Genomic DNA, 26,294 nt, shown 5'->3' on the forward strand with positions numbered 1-26,294 from the left:
TACTACGGTTGGCATGTTCTGAACTGTCTTATACATTGCCGTCGAGGGGGACAGCAGTTTCACGCATACACAGCCTGTACGACACGGAGAACAGGAACTGCTGCAAAGTGATGCACTGGACGTAAGTAAGTAATCAAAATTATTTAGGAGTTACTGCACACTATATTGACTCTAGATTCAAGTGTGACTAGATTCACACATTTTTCTTTTGTTTACAGTAAATAAATTATAAAAAAAATAATAATTCCATGTTTTCCAAAATTCCATTTAAAAAAAAGAATACAAATCTTAAAGTCAAGTTCATAAAGTCACTTTCCTTGCATTCATTTGATTCCCAATCAAGATACACTGGTAAGAATTGCTTTCCATTGTTAATATGTTCTTAAAAACAGTTCTGAAATGCAAAATAATAGAATTTTAATCATGTGATAAAACATGCGATTAATCGCGATTAAAAATCGTTTGACAGCCCTAATAATAATATAAATACTACTAAGTGTGGTAAAGCCACATATTTGTTTTTATATTTCTGCAATCTGCACTTTAGTTTGTGTGATTTGTTTCTGACTTTCATATGAATGTTTACACCAGGCTTGGTCAGTGCTCAACATACTACTGTGACTGAAGTAGTTAAATAAAACATGTCATTCATATAAATTCATGCATCACCTAATTTCATCATCACATACAGGCCTGGCCTCCAGGAAAGAACAGTTTGTTTAATATATCTAACCTTGTGTTGTTCATACTATACAATGATTTATTACAGATTATCTGGGCAATGCTGGGTGTCTAAGGACTTTGAAACACATAGAAGACAACCACTTGGTGGAGGATATCATCATGTTTCAGGTGGTTCATCGAGTCAGTGGAGCACTTCAAAGGTTTGTGTAACTCCATATTTTAGCAAACATAATTAACCCTTCTAAGGTGTTCATATTTTTGTTACACAGCCAATGTTCCCGGGTCTGGTGGACCCACCACATTATTAGGCTTTTAAATCAATACAGCCATAACAATGTACGTAAAAATACTTAACAGAGGTTTACTTTAGCTCAATTACCAATGATATATATCATTTATGGTTCATATTTGCCATTTGCTCCTGTGAGATCATATGATCATATTTGTTTTTTGTGAGTAAACAAGGAAATTCAATTATAAAAAAGGTAAAAAAATAGAAACAAGATTTTTGATCATTATTGGTGCTTATTTCTTAGAACTTAATCTGAACAGGTAAAAGTACTTGAAATGTAACAATTTTGTAACTTTGTGTGGGAATAGCAGGTGCAGAAAGACAACATAGTTTCATAGCACCTACACTCAGACACGCACATATACAGATGAACAGACACACAAAGAGACGCACAGACACACACACACACACACACACACACACACACACACACACACACAGCAGGCCCAATTAGGAGGAGGACACAGTTAAGTTTCATAGCACCTACAATTATTACACTGTAATAATTACACTCGGGTCCAGTAGACCCGAACACCTCATATGTAATAGTTATGTGTAGGGGGTTGTATCGTGTGCAGTCATTGAAAATAAGTTATTTTTTATGTTCTTCACAGAAAATGAGCCAAGCTCAATGAGTTTGAGTTAGAAGAAATAATAAATAGCATAATTTTTCTTTTAGCAAACATTGAAACCGGGTCCCACAAACCCGAACACCTTACAAGGGTTAAGAATAATTAAAGATTTCAACATATATTTTTAAAAGCCAGTGTACAACCTTACAAACACTCCAAATAAAGGCGTGCATATAAAATAACTTAAAGAACATCACGTTTTTGCATAATCAAAAACACTTGTAAGTCATCCCTTTCATGTGCTGTGTGATAATGTATCAAATTTGAAAACAGATATTTGTATCTTTTCATGATACATTTTTACAGATTCAGGGAGGGGATGAAGACCCTTGGTGTTCTTGATGCAATAAGAATGCACCCAGATGCTTTCAGACCGCTGTTTTGTCACGAGCCATCCCCACTCACAGCTGATGTACTAGAACAGCTCTTTGAAATTCGACTGTCAGCAGTGGCCAGCAACAAAAGAAGGGCAGAGGAATGTGTGGTTGCATTTTGGAGGGACTACCTGCTGGATGTTGAGGGTAAGTATTATTGCTAGTTATGGAATAAAAATCTTTTCATATGCCCTTCTGTCTGTCTTTATCTTTCCCTCCTTTTTAAAAGTTTTCTACATGCTAGGTTTAATTTATTTTTTGGTGTTCTTTGGTGTATTTCTTTTTCAGAGCAAGAGGGACCCTTGCAACTCCTGGCCTTTGCGACGGGAGCAAATGCAATTCCACCCCTGGGCTTCTCCCCACAACCTTCAGTGGATTTTCTCCATGAGCTGCAACTCAGACAAGGCCGTCATTTACCCACCGCAAACACATGCATTAACTGCCTGCGGTTGCCAGTCCTGAAAAAATTCGAGGATTTCAAGGAAACTCTGGAATTTGCATTAAAAAACACTCAGGGATTTGGTCAGGAATGACTTCCGAGAACTCCTGAACATACATTATTAAAATCTGTTGCCTGTTGAACTTGACTAAATTGATGAGGCATCGTTGTCAATAACTCACCATTTCCTAAAACAAGACATTATTAATGTCTTGTTTAAACAATTGAAAATGGAATAATCATCTGACTAAAAAGGAAACCATTTTGTTATTTTATTTTATTGTTCAACATTGTTCAACAAGTTCACCAGGTCCAAAAATAATTGAATGCCATGGTTACCGTCATCGGCTAGTGGGTCTACAGTTTCTTGAATTCTGTTCATAACTGTTTCATTGAAAATAAAGTATTTTTTCTGGAACAACATTGTTTGAAGTCTCAAAATGTATTGGGGGGGTCTTCATTCTTTTCAGCGTTGTCACTCCCAACTAAAATGTTCTGCATTGCCTCTGCACTGCCGCGTGCAACCCGGAGTGTGAGTCCGTGTAAAATGATAGAAATTAAGGTCCCGTCGGTCCCGTTGGGTTCGGACAAAGATCTTTGGCTCTACACCAAAGCTTCCCTGATTGTCATCCTCTTCAAACTGCTGGTTAACCAAGAGCAAGAAAGAGATTGTCCGAGTATAACCATTGAGCTCAGAAATTAATCTTTCCAAAATGACACTGTCATGTCCCAAATTAGACTTAGACTTCTCTTTATTGATCCTTTTGGGATGATTCCCTCAAATTAGATATCCAGCAGCAGATTTTAGCAGCTTACAAAACACTCTTTAAATAAAGAGGTATTAAAAAAAAAAAATACAGTATAAGAATAACAATAAACTTTTAGCTAAATATGTTTTACAAAAAGTAAACAAATGTAAACAACAATAAACTACAGATAAATAAAGATAAATATATATATATATGGGACTGTGTATGGTTATATAGGATTGTGTATGGTAGTGTATGGTATTGTCAGTTTCCCTCACAATTCTCTGAACACACAGTATCAGTGACAAAGATAGCAATGTTTCCTCATTACCATTTACTTCCACAAACAAAATCTGACCTTGAAAAATAAACTAAATAAGAAAAAAAAATTGTATCCAACAAGGTTGTTTTTGTCTTTAAAGTTTCTGCTGCTTGATTTAAATGTTCCTTATTGATGCTGAGTTGGTGCTAGCTGTACTTTCAAAGCAGCAAGCCCACCGGATAATGATCATTTAAAATGGCCCCTTTAGTCAATGAGGAGTGAGAATTTAAACTGTCTTCCTGATTGATCAAACCAACTTCCTTTTCAACTGTACTCTCTCACACACTTATATACTCTCTCACACACAACTATACAATCATTCACACACAACTATACTCTCTCACACACTACTATACTCTCTCACATATACTACTATACTCTCTCACATATACTACTATACTCTCTCACATACAATGCTATACTCTCACACACACACACACACACACACACACACACTACTATACTCTCTCATATACATGACTATACCCTCTCATACATACATGTAAAATAATTATAATAGTGTGTGTGTATGAGTATAGTGGTGTATATGCAAGATTATGATAGTGTGTGTAAGACAGAAGTATGAATTACTTCCTATACGGCCTCTCATAATGTTACGCTATGTCAGGTATGTAATTGAAGTTACCGAACAAACACTTAACCTAACCAAACCACTTTAACCATCTGTTTCACAACGTTAACCACTGCAGCCATTACATTCAGGTATGAGGACGTGTTGATCTCATGCCACTGGTGGGGGCACTAATTTAGGAACCACTGCTGTGGGTTGTATTAGAGGGTATTAACAAACGGTCTATGTGTTCGTATGGGTTGGAGGACTTGACTTGTCGTTTTCTACCAAATTACTTGCCGCTGCAGTGAAGATATTACTCATTAAAGGAAAATTAGTAAGACATTATGAAAAGTCTAACTTTCTGTTACTGTACTCACCCATCATCTGATCCAGAACACAGTATTCCCTCTCTTAGTGGAGACCAGCGAACATGGAATACTTTAGCTAAGTGCCCAGTGAAGACCTTCAGAGGCTGATCAGAGCTGGTGGCCAGGTAGTACACGCGAACATTTTTATCTTCACAGCCTGTTGCTATCATATCCCTACAAAGAGAAAGAAAGATATGTGAAAAAACTACCAGATGACACAAGACATTTATTCTTGACAGTATCACTGTAATGTGCTAGAACATCACTATAGCCATGTCCTTTAACTCCCACATAAAACAACCTTCAAGGACTGCCTTTTTCACCTGCGTAAGATTGCAAAATCAGGCACATCTATCAAAAAGATGCATGCATTTGTTACTTTTTTTTTTAAAGTATTTTTTAGGCCTTTAATTAGACAGGATAGGTTAAGATGTGAAATGGGAGAGAGAGAGGGAATGACAAAGGGCTGCAGGTCAGAACCTAACCTGCGGCCGCTGTGGTAAGGATGAGCCTTCGTACATGGGGCACACGCTCAACCTGGTGAGCTATCCAGGCGCCCCGCATTTGTTACTTCTAGTCTGTTCTCTTCTAGTCTTAATTCAATTCAGTTTATTTAAGGAGACAGATTAATTAATTAATAAAATGCATAGGCATACATGGGTTAAAAAAGCCAGAAATGCATGATATTGTTTGTCAAATGCACCCAATTCTACAGACAGTCAGACAGACAGACAGACAGACAGACAGACAGCTAAAATTGACTTGACATGGTTGGACCTGGTCTGATAGTAATTTTGTACTTGTGCACTCACACCAACTGTTCAGTTTAATTGTTTGTTTGGATACTCATTTTGTTCTGTTGTAAGCTATCTGTCTTTTCCTCTCTGCTCTCCTCTCCCACCTACACTCATCTCGATCCTTTGTCACAAAGACAAAGTCAGAGTTGCACACACATTTTTACCTATTTAACCTGGATTTTGTTGTTCTTTTTTTCATTACTTTTTATAATGCTGCTTTCTTTATCTAGTAATATCTTGTAATTGTGTTTATAATAGTTATCAAGGAGTCTTTCAGGTCCAGTTTATAAACTGTTCAAATAAGTGAAAGATAATAGGTCTGCCCAACGCCAATTGCAGTATAAAGTGACTCTAATGCATATTGACTGAGAAAAAGGGCAGATGGATTGAATTCTTACTTGTTGTTCTGGCTCCAGTCACAACCAAACACAGCAGCAGGATGTTTGTACTTATGGAGGATTTTACCATCAATGGTCCGGATGATACTGTTGTCACAACAATATAAAACATTTAAGACTTTTTATGAAGGACAAATATTGTGCTTTTTTGTAATAAAAAAAATATTATCAGAATATGGGTATCAGGGAAGATGAGGACTTACCAGAATCCGTCTCCACTACAGGTAGCAATCCTCTTAGAATCCTTATGGCTCCATGATATACAGAATATACCATTCTTACCATGCTGGAGGAAGAAAAAGAAGTTGTCACTGCAGACACCATCATACCATCCATTATTTATAATAAACTGTAGTCAGATGTTTCACTAAGGGGTAGTTGGCAAGGATAGATTAATAATTTATAAGAGCAGCTTATAAACATTCAATGTATATCATATATTTATTCTTATTCTATTATATATTTATATTTCTTTTTTACCATTTCTGAGATGTTTTCAAAGTACTGTAATGGTAAAAATCTAGAATAAATACATGGAAATAAAACTAGTACTGGTAATACCACTAATCCCATGGTAACAAATGGACATATGTTGGTATACTAACACATTATAACAGTACATGATTTGTAATTTAGATTTTGTCTGTCTAGAAGTATCTGATGCGCAACTGTTTGGCAGAGGCCTATATTAAAAAAAAACCACCCTGTGGTCTATTAAAAAACAAACATTTATTGTTGTAATTATTGCAAGGAAAGAAAGAATGCAAAGAAAATGTATTTCCATTTCAATTTTCTTAGTGAGGACAATAAAGGACCAAGCTAAGTGATACTACATTGATTTCTCAGCAATAATGATACACAGATTCAGTTTTAAAGTAATTTTGCACATAAAGTCAAAGTAACCTCATTAAAGCGAGTGATGATCTTTCCTTTCCTGACGTCCCAGATGAACGCTCCATTACGAGACGTTGCACCTGCAATGCAGTTCAGGTCTCCTTCAAAACACACCAAAAGACACAAAGAAGGTCACTAACTTTCACACAGGCAACAGATGATACGCTTTATTGACATATTGCTATTAGGATGGGACTAGAAGTCTTTTGTACCATTTACCTGACCTGTTTGTGTATGTACCTGTCTTTATATCCAATTCAATTCAATTTTATTGAAATAATAACAGGAGTTATCTCAGGACTCTTTACAGGTAGAGTAGGTCTAGACCACACTATAATTTACAAAGACCCAACAATTTCCCACGAGCAACCATTTGGTGCAACAGTGGCGAGGAAAAACTTCCTTTTTAAAGGCAGAAACCTCGTTACAGACCCATGCTCTAGGTGGGCAGCCATCTGCCGCTGCCGGTTGAGACACAGAGACATTGATACAGATATACAATAATATGATTCATAATTATTATAGCAGTTGGCATGATGTGCCGTGGCAGTAACAATAAAGATAATAGAACTATGACCAGAAATAATAGTTGTAGCAGTGCAGGGCGTCAAGCAGGACCACAGCCGAAGCTGCCAGTGCATTGTGGGCTGCAATGTTTAGGTTATGTGTATGTACATTTGGATCACCTACAGTGGATTGCAAGTGATTTTACGAGTCATTCCTCAGTTCTTCCCCGTTGCAGAGGTTTCACACGTTTGTGTGTGTGGAGGTGGAGTTAATCTACCTGGAGCCCAGGACAAGGAGTAGACCACTCCTTCGTTGCCGGGGGAGGTGTAAACAGCTGTTAGTGTGTTTGTGTCCCAGATTTTGATGGTTCCATCAAAACTAGCTGTAGCCAGCAGGTTGTGATCATCTGGCTTAAATTTACAGTCAAAGATAGTCTCTACATGACCCTGGAAACAATATAAAACAGAGAGAAAGAGCAAATAATTCACAAGTCAAAAACAGTACAAGGCATCTTCTTTTGTTGCTCTGTTTTGTCATGTCTAAGCAAGTGTAGGCTGTTGACTTTACAAAGGATGTTATAGAATACCAAGTCTCGTAGGAAGTCCCACTTCTTGGCTCCCATGTCATAGAGTCCCACCCCTCCATCCATGAAACAGCACACAGCATGGCCAGGAGGCAGAGAGAAAGACCGGTTTTGTGACAGGGTTGGGGGAGGTACAGCCTCACTGGTGGAACTGGTGTGCTGGCTTTTACTGGGAGAACAGGAACTCTGAGCTGTAGAGAAGGGGAGGAAGTAAATGGAAAGAGAAGATATCGGTTGTGTTATTCTAGAAATCTTAAATAAGATAATCCTTAAATCTCTTAACAGTTTGTTTCAACCTTAGTTCAGGGACAGAGTGCTGTTAAACTAATCAAATGAAGCCTTACAAGAGGAAAAGTACTACTGCTCAGTGTTTGAATGGCTGCTTGATACCCAGACAGCGTATTTATTTCAACCTCATCTATGGTGCTTTGGTAGCTGAAGATTTGGATTTTGTATAAACTTGTACTTGCAAGATTTGATATAACCTAATAATAGAACCACTGCAACTTGTAACAGCTACATGGGTGTTTAAGTTTATACCACATGTGTACAGTCAAAAGTTTTTATCCTAAATTTTACCTTTCTTTGCAAGAGGGGAGTTGAGGACATGCAATGCATGAAATCCGGTCTTTTTTAGTTTAAAGCTGTCCAAGGGAGTGGAGCGAGACACATTCCATACCCTCAACACTCCAACCTGGGAGTCTGACAGACAAAGACAAATTAGTTTAAAGAAGGAAGAAGGTCTCTTGCATAATGCAAATGTGATGAATATGGTTCTTGGTCTGTAAACCTGTCCTTTCATAATGCATGGATGGTATTAATATGAACTCCAACTATCTTAAAGTTGTATAATATTATGTATTATTGTGGTTTTAAGAAGCCAAATGTACTCATTTATATGCAAGTATACATCTATACATAGACAGTTTGCACTGTGGCAACAACAGCTGGCTGGTATGTTGGAGGTTAAAAGTCAAGTCTAACCTGTAGCGGTATACACATCAAGGCAGAAATACACAATCTTTACCTCCGGTGATGAACATGCCTGGTGCAGAGGGGACCCAGGCCAGACACTGAACTGATGCGGCAGCTGAGGGGAAGCAGAAGGACGTGATACAAGCCAAGGCCTCGCTGTCCACCAGCCTGATACCATTATGGAGGTTAGACACTGTGATAGAGACAATGTGTTCATCATTTAGCATTGTTGAAGCAGAAGTTGCAATTATAGTCACAGAGATTTTGTAATAACCAATAACTGAATAGACTGGATTAAGTGTTTTGATTATAAAACACTCCAACAATAACTGTACTATAAAACTAAAATCTACTTTATTGTTTTATTCTGTGGGTCTTGTTGTAAGTCTTTTTTCTCCTTTTAAATTCAAATCACTTCAGCTAACATAGCTAAATCCTGGTGATATTAATATTTTGTCCAACCTAGTAAATAGTCAGTTGATAAAGGGTCCCATTCCAGAGCACTGACTGGGTCCTCTTCATCTGTCCCTTCTAATGACTCTGGACGCAGCACATGTTTTTGGCCTTTACTCCCTAAACAAGAGAGGACAGACAGATGTGGAAGGTGTGGGTGTTTACAGAAACATGTCTCTGCTTATAGAACCTAAACAGAAGAGTAGGGTTAGACATTTTAGAAGAAAAAATGTTGATGGTTATAATGAGCTTAATTTCACTGCGCAACAGAGAGAGAATTAACAGCAGTCATAAAATCTCTTCTAATAAGATCGACATTGAGAGCAAGGTTTTATACCATCACAAGGGTAAACTATAATTATAGTGATCTGTATGGAACTGGAAATAGCCATCTGTCTAAAGACCACAAGAGAATGTAAAGGTTACTTCCACCTCCCCCCCGAATTGGAGGTAACGGTACCCATACCGGTACCTCCAATTCGGTTCCGGTACCCAACGGTACCTTTATTCAGTACTTTCCCTCTGCAATAACAACAATTAATTTCAGCTGTAAAAATAATTCCAAACCTATTTATTCTATTTACTTAGACCATCTTGTTATTTATTTAGAACATTTTACACACCACACAAAATACAACACCTCCTTCTCCCCTCCCAAACCCGTCCCTACAACCTATCAAATCAAATAATGTCACGGTTTTGCTCTAGCCAGTTGGCCTTTGGACTTTTCGTTTAGTTTATTTCATTTTACCATGTAACAGTTTTTGAGGTCTTTGTTCTTGTAATTACCTCATGTGTCTCTGTTGTCCTGCCCAGCATGCCTATCCTTGTCAGCCTTTGTGTTAATGTTTCCCTGTTTGTTCATGGTTGTGTGTTGCCCGTGTTCTTTCTGTGTTCTGTTTTTCCTTGTTGTTTTCCTTGTGTTTCATGCTTTAGTTTCCTGTTTTACTTTGTAGTGTCAGTTTCTCCTGTGTCATGTCTTGTTTTACTTCCTGCCTTGTGTTTTTTACGCCTCTGTGATTGTCTGCTCTGCCCTGATGCGTTCCACCTCTTCATCAGCCCTCATGTCATCCGTCTCTCGTTACTACCCTCATCCCCTTGTGTATTTAGTCTCTGTGCTTTCTTTGTCTCTTGTTGGTTCATCGTCTTCACTCTATGTGTCATTCGACACCAGAGCTCTCAAGTTTTATTAAATGTTTGGAGTGAGATTACATCTGGGGGGGGTTTAGGGGGCTCCGGCGACATGCACCCCCGGAGAATTCTTTGGGCCATAAAAGCCCAAATTTGGTGGCCTCTGGCACATTTTAATGCCACTATTCTGTCATATACACTGATCTTAATTATTTCCTATTTTAATGGGTTTGCCTCCCTGATTGTAAATGTTGTTAAAACGTTGTCTAAGCGATGTTGGGTGATGTCACTTCTTGTTGACGTTCGAAGTATTGTCAAACAAAACGAAGTCTAGCTCGCCCCTCCTTCCTTTGTGTTTTAACCAACATAGTTTGTAAATAGCTATTTATATTTCAAAACACACCTATTCCTGACTCATAACTTTTGTAATAAAAATCAGACATTAGCATCCCCTCCCCTACTTAGGCCCCAAACGAGTGCTTAAAGTAGGCTACATACCGTACACATACAGTGGATTGCAGAACTTGAACCTGAGCACTTAATCATGACAATTCCATGTAACACAAGTGTTTTATTATTAATATAATTTACAATTTTAAGAAGATTTAGCTAACATCACCACTAGCCTTTTGGTTTATTTAACATGTAGCCTACCTTGGCCTCTTGTGCTCCGCGGAGATCCGCTCTACAGTCTTCTATTTGTTAAATTTTTACGTTGAAACACAAAAGCAGAGAATATTAATGATTGTGTGAATCACGTTTTACTACTCTGTCCGGCAAGGGAGAAAGTCTAATGCAACTATGATAGGCATAGGTGCCACCCTGTTGGTGCGGCAGCACTCCCTGTTAGATAACTGCGATGACAATAAAATGATCGCTTATAAATATCTCTGGTTGTTGTTTCTGTTCCACGCATTTTGTACGTCATGTTTGGGGTGTGGGATGAAGAGAGGGATAATTTTAGTAACTAGAGGGCTTTTCACCGGGGTGGAACAGCTGATCTCTTCACCGAGGTGGAACAGCTGATCCACTTGTGCCTCTGTTTACCAGTGTCTGCTGCTGGCTCCGAAAGGTCTTTCTCAGCTCTTCGCCGCCTGAAAACCTGGCTCCGAAGCACTATCACTCAGAGTAGACTTTCACATATCGCACTGCTTCACGTCCACAAAGACATTTTGGATGATCTTATATTCAGGGTCTCATGGCAGAGTTTATAAGACGAACTCCAGAGCGCAAATCTATGTTTGGTATACCAATAAGGTAGAGACACAATGTCTAATCTCTGCGTCTTTTTCCCAGATGGTAGCCTATATTTAGCCTAGTATGATTGTGATTTACGGTATGTATGCCTATTAAGAAACAGTCTGTAACTTTTACTTATAACAACAAACAGCGAAGTATGTGACGAGTTCGCTGTGCAGTACGCACCGTCAGCTCAGCTGTAGCCTGCTTCATGGAGAAGAGGGGAGAAACAGAGGTAGAGTGGTCTGCACCCCCCTGCCCCCCTGCCAGCACCCCCTGCCGAAAATGACTTCCCGCGCGTCTGATGATAGGGTTAGTATATTTTCTAAATTATATTTTTATATAATAAAGTTTTGTGATGTTGGCAATTCTATTTTCGAATGACCTTGCTTCCCTCCCTCATATCCCCCTGAGAGGAGAGATCTCTGTATTGTGTGTCTGGAAAAAAATTACATTAGACAACAAACTGGACTACATCCAACTTCAACGAAATTCCCAACGCGAGTTCAGAGACTGCTGTGTTTTTGTTGTTGTGAAAACATTGCTGAACAACAGATATCCAGCTACCAAGCTTATATATCAGATCTAAAATAGTGAGTCTGCACAGAGTGAATCCACAGAACTTCTTACTACGTTAGTGGTTAGAGACACTGGGCTAGGACTGAGTTTCCTTGGCGATTTAGCATTACTGACTCAAGTGACTCACACAACCCGGATCAGTTTAGTGAGTGACTCAGAATAACCCAAATACTTAAAAGGAATCGAGTTTGCCAGGCCTACTGTCAATATGCAAAAAGCACAGATAAGCTCGCGCTTACAGGTACCAACATTTTCCACTGTTTTATTTAACATGAATGGGTCAAGCCCCCAGCACCATGTCTTAAAGCAACCATGGGCTTAGCGGCCAACAGTGAAACTGCACCCCTCTGGCCCAGAAAGACTTTTCCCATAGACTTTGTTGCAAAAGAAAGTTCTATATTTCAGCAGATTTTTTTTTTTTGGTACAACTTACCAGCCCGAACACTTAAAGGGTCCTTGTTTAAAGCGTCATGTTTTAAACATTTTTAATATTCACTAGTAGCCGAATCCAGAGATATTAAACTAGGCATTATGAACGCGCATAATGAACGCGAGCAGACCCGCGGGACTGCACCCACACATGTTGCCCTGCACTGCGCAGGCTCAAATGATGGTTCTCCCAAGGTCCTGTAGCTGTAATAATGGAAATAGCTAATGGCTGTAATTCACCATGTGTTCTATTAGCTAATACATCAATGGTATTATCTTGATACATCCAAGGGATGTATGGATGTATGTATGCTGTAAAGCCTGTAACGTGGATGTAACGTCATTAGCGTTTCCCCAACTGCCAGGGCTATCAGCTAGTAGCTAACATCAGTGGTAGCTAGCATGGATGTATTAAGAGAACAGTAACACTATAGCTAGCTACATATATGTCTACATAACGTTACTACAGACAGCTAGATACTAGCTACTAAGGTTAGCCTGCAGTTTCGAAAGTGAATGGAGCTTCTCTTTATACATCCATGCCTTCATCCCTCATCCACATTACAGGCTTTACAGCATACAGACCTCAGATGTGTCATAAGATAAGTGTTAAACCCTTAACCTAAACCCACATCGGCTCTTAGGGACATATAAGATATTACGTTAACGTTAGCTAGCTACCTAACTAGCTCCATTATTAAGCCTGCATTCTACTTTTTTAGCTTTTAAAATCAACCACTAAAAAGTTACAAAAAACATTTTCCTTATTTTAAAATTAATTATCTTAATTTAAAATTAAAAAATAAAGAAAATGTTTTTGTAACTTTAATACAGTGTTACTATCACTCGACCTGGATGAGGTATGAAGCCATGGATGTATTAAGAGAAGCTTTGTTCACGAAACTGCAGGCTAACCTTAGTAGCTAGCGCTAGCTAGTATCTAGCTAGTAGCACGACATAATGATTACATCTCCTTGGTTCTCTAAATACATCCATCGTTTATTTAGATAAGCATGTAAACGATCAGGAACAATGAAAACACAATGTTTAACGTTAGTTAATATTTTAGACAATGAAACGGCGAGTTCATGAGTTCGCCACGTATAACATGGATGTATTAAGAGAACAACGTACATACTTGTAAGAGACACGAGAGACAAGCTCAAGAACGTGCAGTGTTGCTATGACAACACAAACTGTTGCTAGTTCGCATGTCCATCGTGATGTCATGGACCAGTCAATGCGGAAGATCGAGCTCCATGACTGTGGAACATCCGGGTATTTTCGAGCTCCATGACTGCTTTATGCGCTTTTGAGCAACTCTTATTGGCATGAACGGGGCTTTGCGCCAAACGCTGTATCCAGTTCTCTTAATACATCCATGGAATAGGTCCTCAGTAGTACCGACGTAATTCGGTCAGTAACCAAAAAAGTACCGGATTGGGTACCCAACCCTAGTCCACACATATGGTGGTCCTTATGTAAGGGTTAATGCCCAATAAGGTGTCCATTGTCAGGAATTAATAGACAACGAAGGAGACGTGAACAGTCTTCCACTGAGTCCATTCATTCCTGACTGTGGACACCTCGAAGGGCATTAACCCGCTTATACCATGGTCACTTGCCAAATATTGTTTTTTAAAAGACCATTCATTTATATTTTAATATGTTTTACAATCAAAATCTAAAGTTTTTTCAAACAATACCTCAGTTTTCCTGGTTACATCAGAGGGTTTGACTAATACCTGGAACATTTCCCATCCCATAAAGTTCCTATAACGTTTACTGCTCCAATAAATAGGACAGACCTTAGATATGACTTGCCACGCTTAGCAACGGGGGTATTTATAGTCCACTCAGCTCAGAGAACCCTTTGACTCAGACAGCTACGAGACAGACAGCTAACGTTATGCTAGCAAGATTTTACAGTCAGTAACATTGTGTACGGTTGACAATCAGTAAATATAATCTGACAGTATGTTTATCCAGCCATGTCATTGTTCCCAAATCAATATCAAGACTTTCACAAACAGATATGCTATGTGTACTGTTGGCCGCAGCCTGAAGTAGCGAGTAGCGAGTTCTTTTAATGCATTTCACTGAAACTCTTTGAGTAGGTGTCCTATATTACTTTTTAATGGACACCCTGCAGCCAATCAGAATTGAGCCATGGTATAATGAATTGTAAATTACTGCCTGGCAGAGAAACTGCAATAATGATTGGCAACTAGTTAAGTATTAAATTATATTCAATACTTCCACAACATGTATAGTATACGTCAGCGGTTTTCAATTGGTGAGGCGCTACAGCCCCAAATGTATTTTGAAAAGTTGACTAACAAATATGAAACCGGACGTCGCTTAGCGTCCAATCTCGCTGTAAAAAGCTGTGCAGCTTCAGTTTTATGGATGCGCTCTGCTGTCGACATGTTGCGGCAGATGTGTCGCGTTTGTGTTCCGTGTATTTCTGACGTAGTTTTGGTTTTCCACCTCCGATGTAGAGCAGTGTACAGCCACTTCCCTAAACTTTGTCTCATTCAGAGACCAGAGACCCAAATGGGGCTCTGTGTCTGTAAGAAGGTCAGAGATCTACCGTATCAGCAGAGCAATCACATAATGCACAGCAGACTATGGTGCAGGTAGATTATTTTCTGAAATATAGTGACTTTATTCTTGTAATAGCCTATTATAACTTTATTTTTCACAAAATATCACGACTCCTCCAAACCTCAGAGAACACAGATGGGATGAGTTATATTTTGAATGTGCACAAAGTTTTGGACATGAGCAGAAAACTTGCTCAAACATCTGAAATATTACAGTCCAGGGGTTTATTAATAAATTAAAATGAATAATGTATAATTGAGGTGAATAATTGTCATATGCACATTTACGAAGGTTACTTCCCCAACAAAAGAGGAGGAAAGAGTAAATTATACCTAGGCTACGTGTGCTGACTCAGATATAATTAGAAAAGTCGATCCAAAGGAGAATAAATAGTTGAAAGCAATACAGAATGCCTGAGAGCCTTACTCTTTATACTTTATATTTGGATTGTAATCTGTTTTCCTTTACATAAAGATATTTCCAGCATATTGATTCAGAAAAAGGTAGAAATAGATGCATATAAATTCACCAGAATGCATGAAATGAAGTGTTTACCCCCGCATCATAAGTCGCCACACAAATCTGGAAACAAAACCTTGGCCTTTGGGTTGCCAGGCCAGATATGACTAGGCCAAATGTTGGTGCCATCTAACTTGTCGATTACACATGTTGTAATGTAAGCATGTTTTGTTGACTTGTGGATAGGCCCACTGATGTTCAGTGATTTTAAAAGTAGCCTCAATTAGGCCTGCATGAAGTTGGAAATTATTTGCTGTTGCAAAGAATCGTTTATGAATGCACTTTTACTTTTTACTTTTGCAAGCAGCATTGGACGGGCCCTTACGCCTCTGCACGCATCGGGGTTACTGGCGGAAGCCGCTCCTTGCGACCGTGCATTTGCATGGCTGATGGCTGCACTCAGACACTGCAAATCGTCACTAATGAAAAGGGAAATCCCTGCTGAGTTCATTGATACCTCACATAAGACTCTACCTTAAATGGGTCACCAGTTATGAAAGGGGATGTGGCTTAAGCATAGGGGGGCGGTCCAAACCATCACCAATTAATAAGGAATGCTCTACTGAGTTCAATGATACCTCACACAAGACTCTACCTTAAACGGTTCAAATGTTATGAAAGGGGGCATGTCCTGAGTAAGTGGGGGTGGTTGAAGTATAGGGGGCGGCTCAGTATCACATGTAGACCACACATTATAAGTTTCATGTAAATTGGATGATGTTTGTCATATAAGGTGGATTTCCTATTGCCAGCGGGGGGCGCTATGACCAAAAGTCAATTTTGGCCTAAACATTTCCTCAGGCCTTTGGCCAAATTGGACAATGTACACTAAAGTTATAACAACTTCTTCATTCATCGATAAATGCTCAAAATGGCCGCCAAGCCCACACCTTTTGACAAAAAGTTTTTCTTTAAATAACTTTTCATCTTTAAGGTGTTGAGATGGTACAGACCAAATTTTTAAAGATTATTTTTTTGGGGAAAGGACAGCAGGTCAGATTTGAACCTGCACCGCTACAGGACTCAGCCAACATGGGGCGAACACTCTTAGTGGGTGAGCTAGAGGTTGCCCTGGTACAGACCAAATTTGAAGTCCATCAGATGAAATCTCTAGGAGGACTTTTAGGTCTACTTCCTGTTGCCACTAGGGGGGCGCTATGACTTTGAGCCAATATCAGCCTGTAGATGTCGTAAGGGTTGGACTCTTATGAATCCTGAAAAGTTTCGAGCCAATTGGATATTGTACACTCAAGTTACACCCACTTCCTATTTCGATGGCGAAACGCACAAAATGGCTACCCTGCATGGTCATGCCCTATGATGAAAAGTTTTTCTTTTAATAACTTTTCATCTTTAACGTCTTAAGATGGCACAGACCAAATTTGAAGTTGATCGGATGGAATCGCTAGGAGGAGTTCGTTAAAGTACGATAAGGAAATGGCCAAAATTGCACTAATTTCGAACTTTCAATTCAAAATGGCGGACTTCCTGTTGGGTTTAAGGTATGGCTCCGATTACCATTTTTGTACGTCTGGACATGCTACATATGTGTACCACGTTTCGATTTTGATTCAATTTTTTAAGTTTTGTAGGGGGCACTAGCGAGCCATTTTTGTGTGCTTATTCCCGAAACCCTTAAAATACATACATTTTCACCCGGCTTGATGCAACCGCCAATTTTTGTGGGTTTTTGAGTATGGTAAGCCCCTCAAAAAGGCAATTAATTTGCCGGAAGAATAATAATTCCTTCAGTTTCAACAGGGCGTTCGCTGCTGTCGGCGCTCGGGCCCTAATAATTCCTTCAGTTTCAATAGGACCTTCGCCGCTGTCGGTGCTCAGGCCCTAAAAATATTTACATTTTATCAGTTGTTATTGAAACTCATAATTGCCTGGAACACACAAAAAATGGCATTTACTGCATGCGTAAGAATGTATTTTAATCTAAATTGTAATAAGTTGAGGAAAACATCGGTACCTGGCTGAAAAACAGACAAACTACCGTCGGTGTGTCCGAACACCAGTTTGCCCTTCTTGGTGGGATGCCATCTGAAGAGACAGATATCAGAAAGGAAGGAGTGGGCTTCTTTATGTACTGTGACCCCGGGGTCAAGACCTCCATATACCCAGATATATAGTGGACCACGTTGGGAGACAAACGCCACTCCGTCAGTGAAGTTCCAGCACCAACTTACAGATGCAGGGACACCTGTGAAAGAAAAGGAGACACTGTAATACTTTATGGAGGGGAGGGCATTGCAGTACTCTTACACTCCAGTGTGCCAAAAAACCTGGTGTAGATCATCCATCAACCTTTAGTACTGTCCAGTCTTGCTACAGCCTTTTGTTCTGAAACGTTCCATACGATGAGCAGGTTATCAGCAGAGGCTGATGCAAACAGATCAGGGTTGTCAGGACACCAACTGATGGCTGTTATGGTCTTCTTGTGCTCTGACATGATGGACCTCAACTTAAATTCATTGTACTGCTGGTCCAACTACAAGAAGGAGACAGAGTTAATGACAAGGAATTAAAGAAAGGGGGAAAGCAGATTTTATCCTTATTTTGAAGGTTCAGTTTAGTGATTCAGTTCTGTCCTGAACTGTAGGCACTTCAAACAAAAGGAAAAAAGTCACATGGTTAAATGGGTTGCAGTATATTTGGTTTGAATGCTTTAAATAATTCTGTCTGAAGATTTGAATACACCACACTATGTGTAATTATATTTCATGGGTTTTGCAGCACCCAGAATGTATGTATGTATTTTGGTTTATTGCCTATGGACACATGGCTCATGACAGCGATATCACAATACAGCAGTTCTTCAAAGATCAATATCAATAGAATATAACAAATTGCTAGACAATCTCTTAATGATACATCACAATATCAGTCTAACTATGAATTCACTAGCAAGGACCACACCCTCAACCAGATACATTTGAACAATTTAATAATGAAACATGATTTGGATGCGAGGCATGAAGTCGCTTGTAGTCCTCAGTTGACTTGACGTTGACTGCGTTATGGGGTGGCTTCGGTAGGGAACCCTTTCAAGCTGATCGGAGAGACAAGAGGATTAAGGGTGATAGGCTGTTAGTAGCTCAGGGAGTCAAATATCAGGGTGTTAAGGCACGATTTACAAGTTGAACATTAGTGCAAAATATGGAGGAACTGGTGTTGGGTGAGTGACTGTAGGAAGGGACGAGCTTCTGAACTTGTGAGGTCGAGGGGTCATTCTGCTGCAAACCATCTTCCATGTAGGAGCTCCCAAAACCAGCAGAATGAGCTGCATTTGTGTGCAAATGGATGTTGTGTGGTGAGCAAGTTTGTTCATCATGTAAGAGGTTGTTGCGTTCCAGATGCAGCAAAGGCTGAGACTTGATGAGATTTGCGAAGTGAGGGTTGTAAGAGCATGCCAAGCAGACATGAAGGAAGCGGCACTGGGTTTCAACCTGCATGGTTGAAGTAATTAGAAATTAGACGGGGCAGAGGCAGCGCCCTGGCTGCGGACAGAGCAAGTACGTGATGGGAGGGGTGCTGGCATCCTAGTGCCAGGAGCCCTGGCTAGAGGGAATAGTTGAGGTTGCAGGAGCACCGGCTCAAGTAAGCTGCTTCGGTTGCTGGAAGTGTATGGCCTGGGGGCACTGGCATCCCAGTGCCAGGGGCCAGTGCTAGAGCAAACTGCTTCAGTTGCTGGAAGTGTATGGCCTGTGGGCGCTGGCATCCCAGTGCCAGGAGCCCTGGCTAGGGAGAAGTGCTGTCAGTACTGAAAATAAGTGCGAGGGGACGCTGGCATCCCGTTGCCAAGAGCCCCAGCTAGATCGAACTGCTGTGGTAAGTAAATGTAAAAGTAAGTGCCTGTGGGCACTGGCATCCTGGTGCCATGGGCCCTGGCAAGAGTGAACAGTGGTTGTTATTGAAAGTAAGCACAGTGGGGCATTGGCATCCTGGTGCCAGGAATCCTGCTATGGTAACTAGACCTGGGTAACGAATTCAATACTTTTTAGGCACAGACAGAATTGTCTAATTAGTATTAAATCGCCTCGTCATTTAATACCAAATTTCAATAACTAAGGAGTAAATCTCATCAGCATCAGTGAGCCAATAGGCATGGAGCATGCTTCTACAAAGATTTAATAATGCTGCTAATTGGCTGTCTAAAATTACACGTCGTAGAGACACACAATGCACAATGCCCAGCCCTAGTGGTAACTGGAAGTAAGTGCAGGGGGGCTGGCATCCTGGTGCCAGCAGCAATTGATGGAGTAAGCTGCTGTTGCTACTGGAGGTAAGTGGCAGGCGCTGGTATCTAGGCAGATCCCCGGCCAGAGAGAGCGGCAGCAGTTACTGGAAGTAGGTGGCAAGAGTGCTGGCATACTAGGAGCACCTACTAGAGTGAGCTGCTGTTTTTGCTGAAGTTAGGCAGCAGGCGCTGGCATCAGGTGCCAGCAGTCCTGGCTAAAGAGAGCTGCTGTGGTTGCTAGATGAGGGCATATACGACAAGGGCACTAGCATCACAGTGCTGGAAGCCAAGGGACGTCTGCTGCAGTTGCTGAATGGAGGCGGTGGGAGACGCTGGCATAGCGGTGCTAGATTTCCCTGCTAAACTGGTCTTTGCGATCTATGTCTCATACCTATACATAAGTATTTTAACAATAAAGTTGAACAAATATAAACTCCATAAACATAAGAGCAAGCTGTGATCGAAAGATCTGGGATAATTTCTTGTCATCTGGGGCCCGTTTCAGGAAGGACGTTTAACAAACTCTGAGTCTAACTCTGAACTCTGAGTTGATTTACCCTGAGATCGGAAACTCTGAGTTGATTTTAGTTGGTTCAATCAACTCAGAGTAGGTTCACTCAGAGTTAAGCATGTGCAGCACCACTAGCATTCCAGCATGAATGGAGCAATGATACTACGATTCACCATGGTAACAACCACAAACAAACTGGTCGGCGGAAATACTCATTTGCACATACAGCGACTTTGAACAAATATTTTGTTAAAAAAGCAACACAGTGGGTGCTGCAAAAGAGAGAGAATTTGCTATTTCCTATAATGTATTTCATTTAGGTGCAATCCTGCAGGCAAAAACGTCCTAGGCCTACTAATCCCATTCTGAGGCTGCAGCACCATCATTAACATAATTATAATTCATAATGTTTTATTTCAAAGGGTTTACATCATTCACCTGCAATCCTGTGGAACTCCTTTTTACTGGTTTTGTGTCCAGGGAACACTACAAAAACGTTTAAAAAACATTTAAGTCACATTCTTCTGACGGGGCTTTGCTATACAGTGGCTTTAATAATATGGTCCGCACCACCAATGTTGTAAAGAAAACTGGAGTTTGCAAAAAAACGTAATGTGACACAAAGAATCTGCTGGGATGTAAGAGCATGTCCACGATGGGTGACGTTAGTGATATGAGGATGGATAAGGTTATGTAGGCTACATAACTGATAGACTGGGAAGAAAATCGATACCGCTCAAATAGGTAGGCTAGTATCTGGAAATGAAAATGTATCTATAGTCGGGGCCTCAATATCATCTCCCGACGTATGTTTAACTCCCTGTGAAGTAATTCAGCTTCTTCATAAACGGGATCGCAATGGTCTTGGTGGTGTAGGCTGCTGGAACTGATGTATTGCTGAAGCTTTGGTGATTTTTGTTCTTGTTGATGATCCTTTTTGTTGTTCTGATGCTTTTCTTTTTGCTGTCTTAGAGCTGGAGAATGTAAATGAACTGTCTCTATAACGGGCCTCTGCTGTTACGGGTAGGGTTGGGTACCGAAACCCAGTGCTAATATGGCACCGGTGCCTAAGCAACTAGTATCTACTGGACCGAATAGCAACGTGGATTTCGGTGCCTCATTTCGGTGCCACTAAAATGCCTGCGCTTCTCTCTGATGCTCCGAAACGGACGTACAGGCAACAGAATCATCGCTGCACATGACGCTAGTTAACACTACACAGGTAACGTTAGCCTACCATTAGCTAGTAGCTGGATTAAACATGGTTAAAATGCTGACAGCTAACGTTAAATGGTGTAAAGTGTGACTATTTCACCGTAGAGGATTCGAACACCGGGACGTAACAGTCTGCAGCTGCCATTTTGTGCTTTTAAAAAAAAGTTAACTTATGTGTAAGTTTCCCTCATTCATGTGTTGAGCGCCAACTCAAGGAGCCATGAAGGAGTGATGTTAGGAGCAGCGAAATCTAGCGCCTTATTTTATTAATTAAAATATCGATATTTTGCTCCAGTGTATCGATTCTCGTATCGCACTAAGAAGGACAATGATATATTTTTGTATTGATATTTTGTCCCACCCCTAATCTGTAGGTCAACAATTCATATTGACAGTGACTTTTTTCTTTTAGTATAGTCTAAAATACAAATGTGTGTGATTTTATATTGCATTGACTGGCTATTTATTTGCACCTGTTAACCTTAAAACCATTTTTTTCTTTATGAATGAGTCTTTTGTATTTTAATTCAACTTGTCTCATGTGAGGCAGTTTTGTGTATGGAATTTTCAAATAAAAGAAGAAAATAATCAAATAGTACAGTATCATCATTTTAAACCACTTCTAAATTGAATTTACAGAAAAATGACTGTATTGTCGCTACCGTGGTATAACAGTCAAAGCAGTCTCCGTGCTCTTGCTCTACCCACGGCCCGAAAGTACTTATATTTAATAACGACGAGTTAATAGTTAACGCTAACATTAACTAGCATTACAGTATTATTGAGATATTTATATAATTATAGTGTATTTTATAATTGTATGTGTTGTTAATTGCCCAGTGTCCTAGTGTGTGCTAGGCCTATCTGTTGGTATTGTTATTTAATTACTTTTTGAAAATAAACTAAAACAACAAAAAATTAGATATTTGGCTCAGGAAATAAACATCCAGCACTTGAGAAAGACATAATTTCTGTATCTCCACTTCTTTCCAACCAACAATTTTATATACCATGACAGAAGATTTTGGCCCCTACAGTAAAATAACAAAGTATGTGAGAGTTGCTAGAGCAGGTGAGCAGCACATAATGCCATCTTAGATTTCAAATATTCACCACCCTCATGAACATAAATACACAGTAGTTCACCTGGTAGATGTATATAGCCAAAGTAGCACAGTAGGCAAAGCGGTCTCCACTAGCAGCACACACATCTTTATTCCAGGGCTGACAGCCTGCTGCCAGCAAGCCCACCTGCTTCACCTTGGCCATTATCACCTAGAGACACACAAACACATGCAGACGCTAATTATGTTATATTTAGGAAATTTTACAAATCCAAAGATTAATCTTTTGTACAGCTTTATATGTTCTGTGTATTAATATATTCTGTTTAATGTTCATTAGGTGGCTACAACTTTGTAGACAAACAAGCATTGATCTCAGATGTAAATGTATAAATGAATGGCAGTAGTAAGCAATTGTTTTGCAAATAACTTATTACTAATAACTGAACTTCCTCTCTTATGGATCGATGGAACTACAGTATACAGTTCTATTAATACCAGAGTAACACAACATGCTTACATACTAGGTAGATCCACAGGTTGTAGAAGATAAGATGATTAAAGAGACAGAGACATGTAGAGAGGATTGAATTAATCTGTGCTGTGATTGGCTAAGACTGCTGCGTATTCACTGAGTGAATACTGTTCCTGTGAGGAACTGACTAGTGACTCAACATACAGTATGTCTGAATGGTGGGACTGTACGCATTGTAGCAACTACATCCTCAAACCAAGAGTCTTAAAAAGACTCCTGCAGAAAATGTTGTTTCTTATGTATTAGTAATCCGCAAAAGGATCTTTGTTTAACCAATTCCTTTGTATCTGCAGGGTGTTTCTGAAACGCATCTTCACTAAAGATGCTCTTAGTAATTATAATAGATTAGTATCTCCTACCCACCCACATAAATGTAAGAGCAGCTTAAGTCTATAAACCTGCAGCAAGAACTGTGACCTGTCTGGCGTACTTGATATATTTGTTAATTCCATTTAATTTTTTGGACTTTTATAAAAAAGTGGTTATGCCACAAAAAATTTTTTTGTTATGCTACAAGTGGACCCTTCTGGACATCCCATAATTAAAATGTACCTGTGTTTGTCAGCAAGCTAATGTCTTTGAAACCTCTACCTGGTTTATGTTATGTTAATTTCCGAATGCGCAAAAGCCACTGTTATTTTTTTAAATTCCTGTTTCCATGTAATTTTCCTTTTTTGTAGGGTAGGATTTAGTTCCTCTTCTCTGCTAGATAATTTAGTTATGGTGTCCAAGAGACGTTGTGTTAACTTGATAATGGTGTGTCAACACCTGCATTATATTAATATCGTTCCTATATAGGAAGTTTTTAGGAATTGTCATCACTTGATTTGAGGCTGAAGAGAGTATATTAAACTATATCTTTGCAATAAATTGTGTTATGATTCTAAGAATATCAATTATTTCTACTACTAATTTTTTTTCATTATGTTGTGTTCCTATTGTACTGAAGGTTAAATTAGACAAGTTTCTTTAAATACAATTTATCCATTCACCACGGACAGCAGCATTTAACGTGAGTGTGAAATTGCTCTGACTGCTGTTTTAAGAGAGGTGAAAGTTCATAGAATCACACAGGAGGCTAAACTGAAGAAGGTGGAGGGGCTTGTTTAAAACAAAGGTAAACACACATTTTTGGTTAAAGCATTCTTAGATAAAGCGCAAAGACAACTAACTGAGGTTTAAAGGTGCCCTGCAACACAAAACTGTTGTGTTGAGTCTTCCTGCAGGCTTTCTATACCACACTAGAATGGCTTGAAACAAGGTAACCAAGGCATTCTTTCCACAAAATTCTTTACAGAGTCCATGGTAGAACTTCAGACAATACCACAAAGTAATGAAATACGTGTGGCAGGGCACCTTTAAAGATGATGGTCAAAATATCGTGGTTGAGTTGGTCATGACATATTTTAGTAGTTGCAGACACAGTTGGGCATTAGAGGTAGTACCAAGTTTGTGTGATTCCAGACCAGGACAGTCCTCTGGAAATGGGTTCTATATAGTTTTCTTTTTTCATTGCATATTCTAATATAGTAAATGCTAGTTCTTTTTTATGTTTAACTGGTTGATCACTAGTTAGTTGTAACAACATCAAAATCTATACACAAAAGCAAACATAATTAAACGGTCAAAGCAACAATAGAAAGAAACGTTTAGGGAACTTTTTGTATCAGTGTCTTTTAATTGAATGCGTCGGTATTTTGTCTGTATGCATATATGCTTACATACACACCATCATGATTGCATTTAATTTGCATTTGTTCGAGTTATGCATACTCCACCGTAAGAGAAAAACATAGACACAGTGTGTATTGTATGTGTGTGTGTGTGTGTGTGTGTGTGTGTGTGTGTGTGCGTGTGCGTGTGCGTGTGTGTGTGTGTGTGTGTGTGTGTGTGTGTGTGTGTGTGTGTGCGTGTGTGTGTGTGTGTGTGTTTGTGTCTTGCTGGTTGGCTGTTCGTGTTAACATATTAACAGACAGTTCAGCAACAACATACACACAAACATATAGACACCTTGTGGGCTGTTTATCGTGTGTTTAGGTGTGTGTGTGTGTGTGTGTGTGTGTGTGTGTGTGTGTGTGTGTGTGTGTGTGTGTGTTAGAACAGTGGCGAATTTAGTAATTTGGGGGCCCAAGGCGAGCACAGGCATGGGGCCCTGCCCATCTGTTGTTCTCCACCCTTTTCAATCCTTATTTATCTAAGAAAGTCCTACTTGTAACTTCTTTTTTTGACACAGCAATGATGTCTAGAACTGCATCTGTAAACCACAGCGAACATATTAACAGTTTAACAAATGCACTCACTATAAAATCTTTTCATAAACAATATGATCTCTGTACAAAAAGAATGTACTTCATTGCCCATTAACATGGCAGATCTTCCATGTCATTGGTTGTCATTAATTACCTTGGTTTTCCAGCAGGATCTCTGATAGAGGTTGATGATGGGCCTCTGTCTTCTATCTTGTTATACTAAAGTGAGAAGATACCACACAAGACTATAGAAGGTCAATTATGGAGTTGCAAAAATAACAACAAAATACACTGTTAAAATTATTACAATTTCTCTTTTTCCCCCATCTTTCTTTTCCTTTCCTCCTCTTCATCCGTTTTCTCTCTCCTTTGAATGTTTTTATTTTCATGTCTTTCTTTTCCTCTCCTCTTCATCCCTGTTTTCTCTTTCTCTCCGTTGAATGTGTTTCTCTCTTCCTCTTCTCCTTTGTCTCTGTTTTCTCTTCATTGTGTATGGCTGGGAGGCATAGTTTTTTTTAGATCGTAGTCATACTAAAGTCTAACTTATCATATCTAGCATAGCTTGAGCAACCAGCAACAGGTAGCTCAAGCATGCTTGCGCTTTTTGCTGCTCTTTAACAACATTATTGTTGTTGTCAGTACCAGCTGGCATCGTGAAAAAGGTTGTTACCTTCAGCAGTTGTCACAGTAATGACCACTTGGCACTTTGATCAAGGAACGTGTTACACTACAAGTGGACCTTTCTGGACATCCCATAATTAAAATGTACCTGTGTTTGTCAGCAAGCTAATGTCTTTGAAACATGATGATGGGTTTACCTCTATAAACCTTTTCCCTTTCCTTTTTTCAGAACATCTTGGGTAGCTTTGCTTCATTTTTGCAGGCACCTCTCTTACTGAACAGTCTCTGTTTATACCTGAATCACATCCGCA

At 39.5% G+C, this 26,294-nt stretch overlaps 1 protein-coding gene across 1 annotated transcript in view; it reads right to left on the bottom strand.

Moving 5' to 3' along the window:
* Window positions 1–22,783, bottom strand: part of wdr17 (WD repeat domain 17) — a 138,244-nt gene extending 115,461 nt beyond the window's left edge. The window contains exons 1-12 of the mRNA XM_078266972.1: window positions 22,661–22,783; window positions 17,856–18,039; window positions 17,521–17,751; window positions 9,051–9,161; window positions 8,641–8,781; window positions 8,193–8,315; window positions 7,617–7,804; window positions 7,308–7,476; window positions 6,533–6,624; window positions 5,833–5,915; window positions 5,630–5,716; window positions 4,444–4,608 (exon numbers count right to left, since the gene is read on the bottom strand). Of these exons, the coding sequence (XP_078123098.1) occupies window positions 4,444–4,608; window positions 5,630–5,716; window positions 5,833–5,915; window positions 6,533–6,624; window positions 7,308–7,476; window positions 7,617–7,804; window positions 8,193–8,315; window positions 8,641–8,781; window positions 9,051–9,161; window positions 17,521–17,751; window positions 17,856–18,039; window positions 22,661–22,783 (1,697 nt within the window). The remainder of the gene's footprint in view (window positions 1–4,443; window positions 4,609–5,629; window positions 5,717–5,832; window positions 5,916–6,532; window positions 6,625–7,307; window positions 7,477–7,616; window positions 7,805–8,192; window positions 8,316–8,640; window positions 8,782–9,050; window positions 9,162–17,520; window positions 17,752–17,855; window positions 18,040–22,660) is intronic.
* Window positions 22,784–26,294: the final 3,511 nt, after the last annotated feature.

This window comes from Sander vitreus, chromosome 2, assembly GCF_031162955.1.
Source record: "Sander vitreus isolate 19-12246 chromosome 2, sanVit1, whole genome shotgun sequence".
NCBI classification, from domain to species: domain Eukaryota; kingdom Metazoa; phylum Chordata; class Actinopteri; order Perciformes; family Percidae; genus Sander; species Sander vitreus.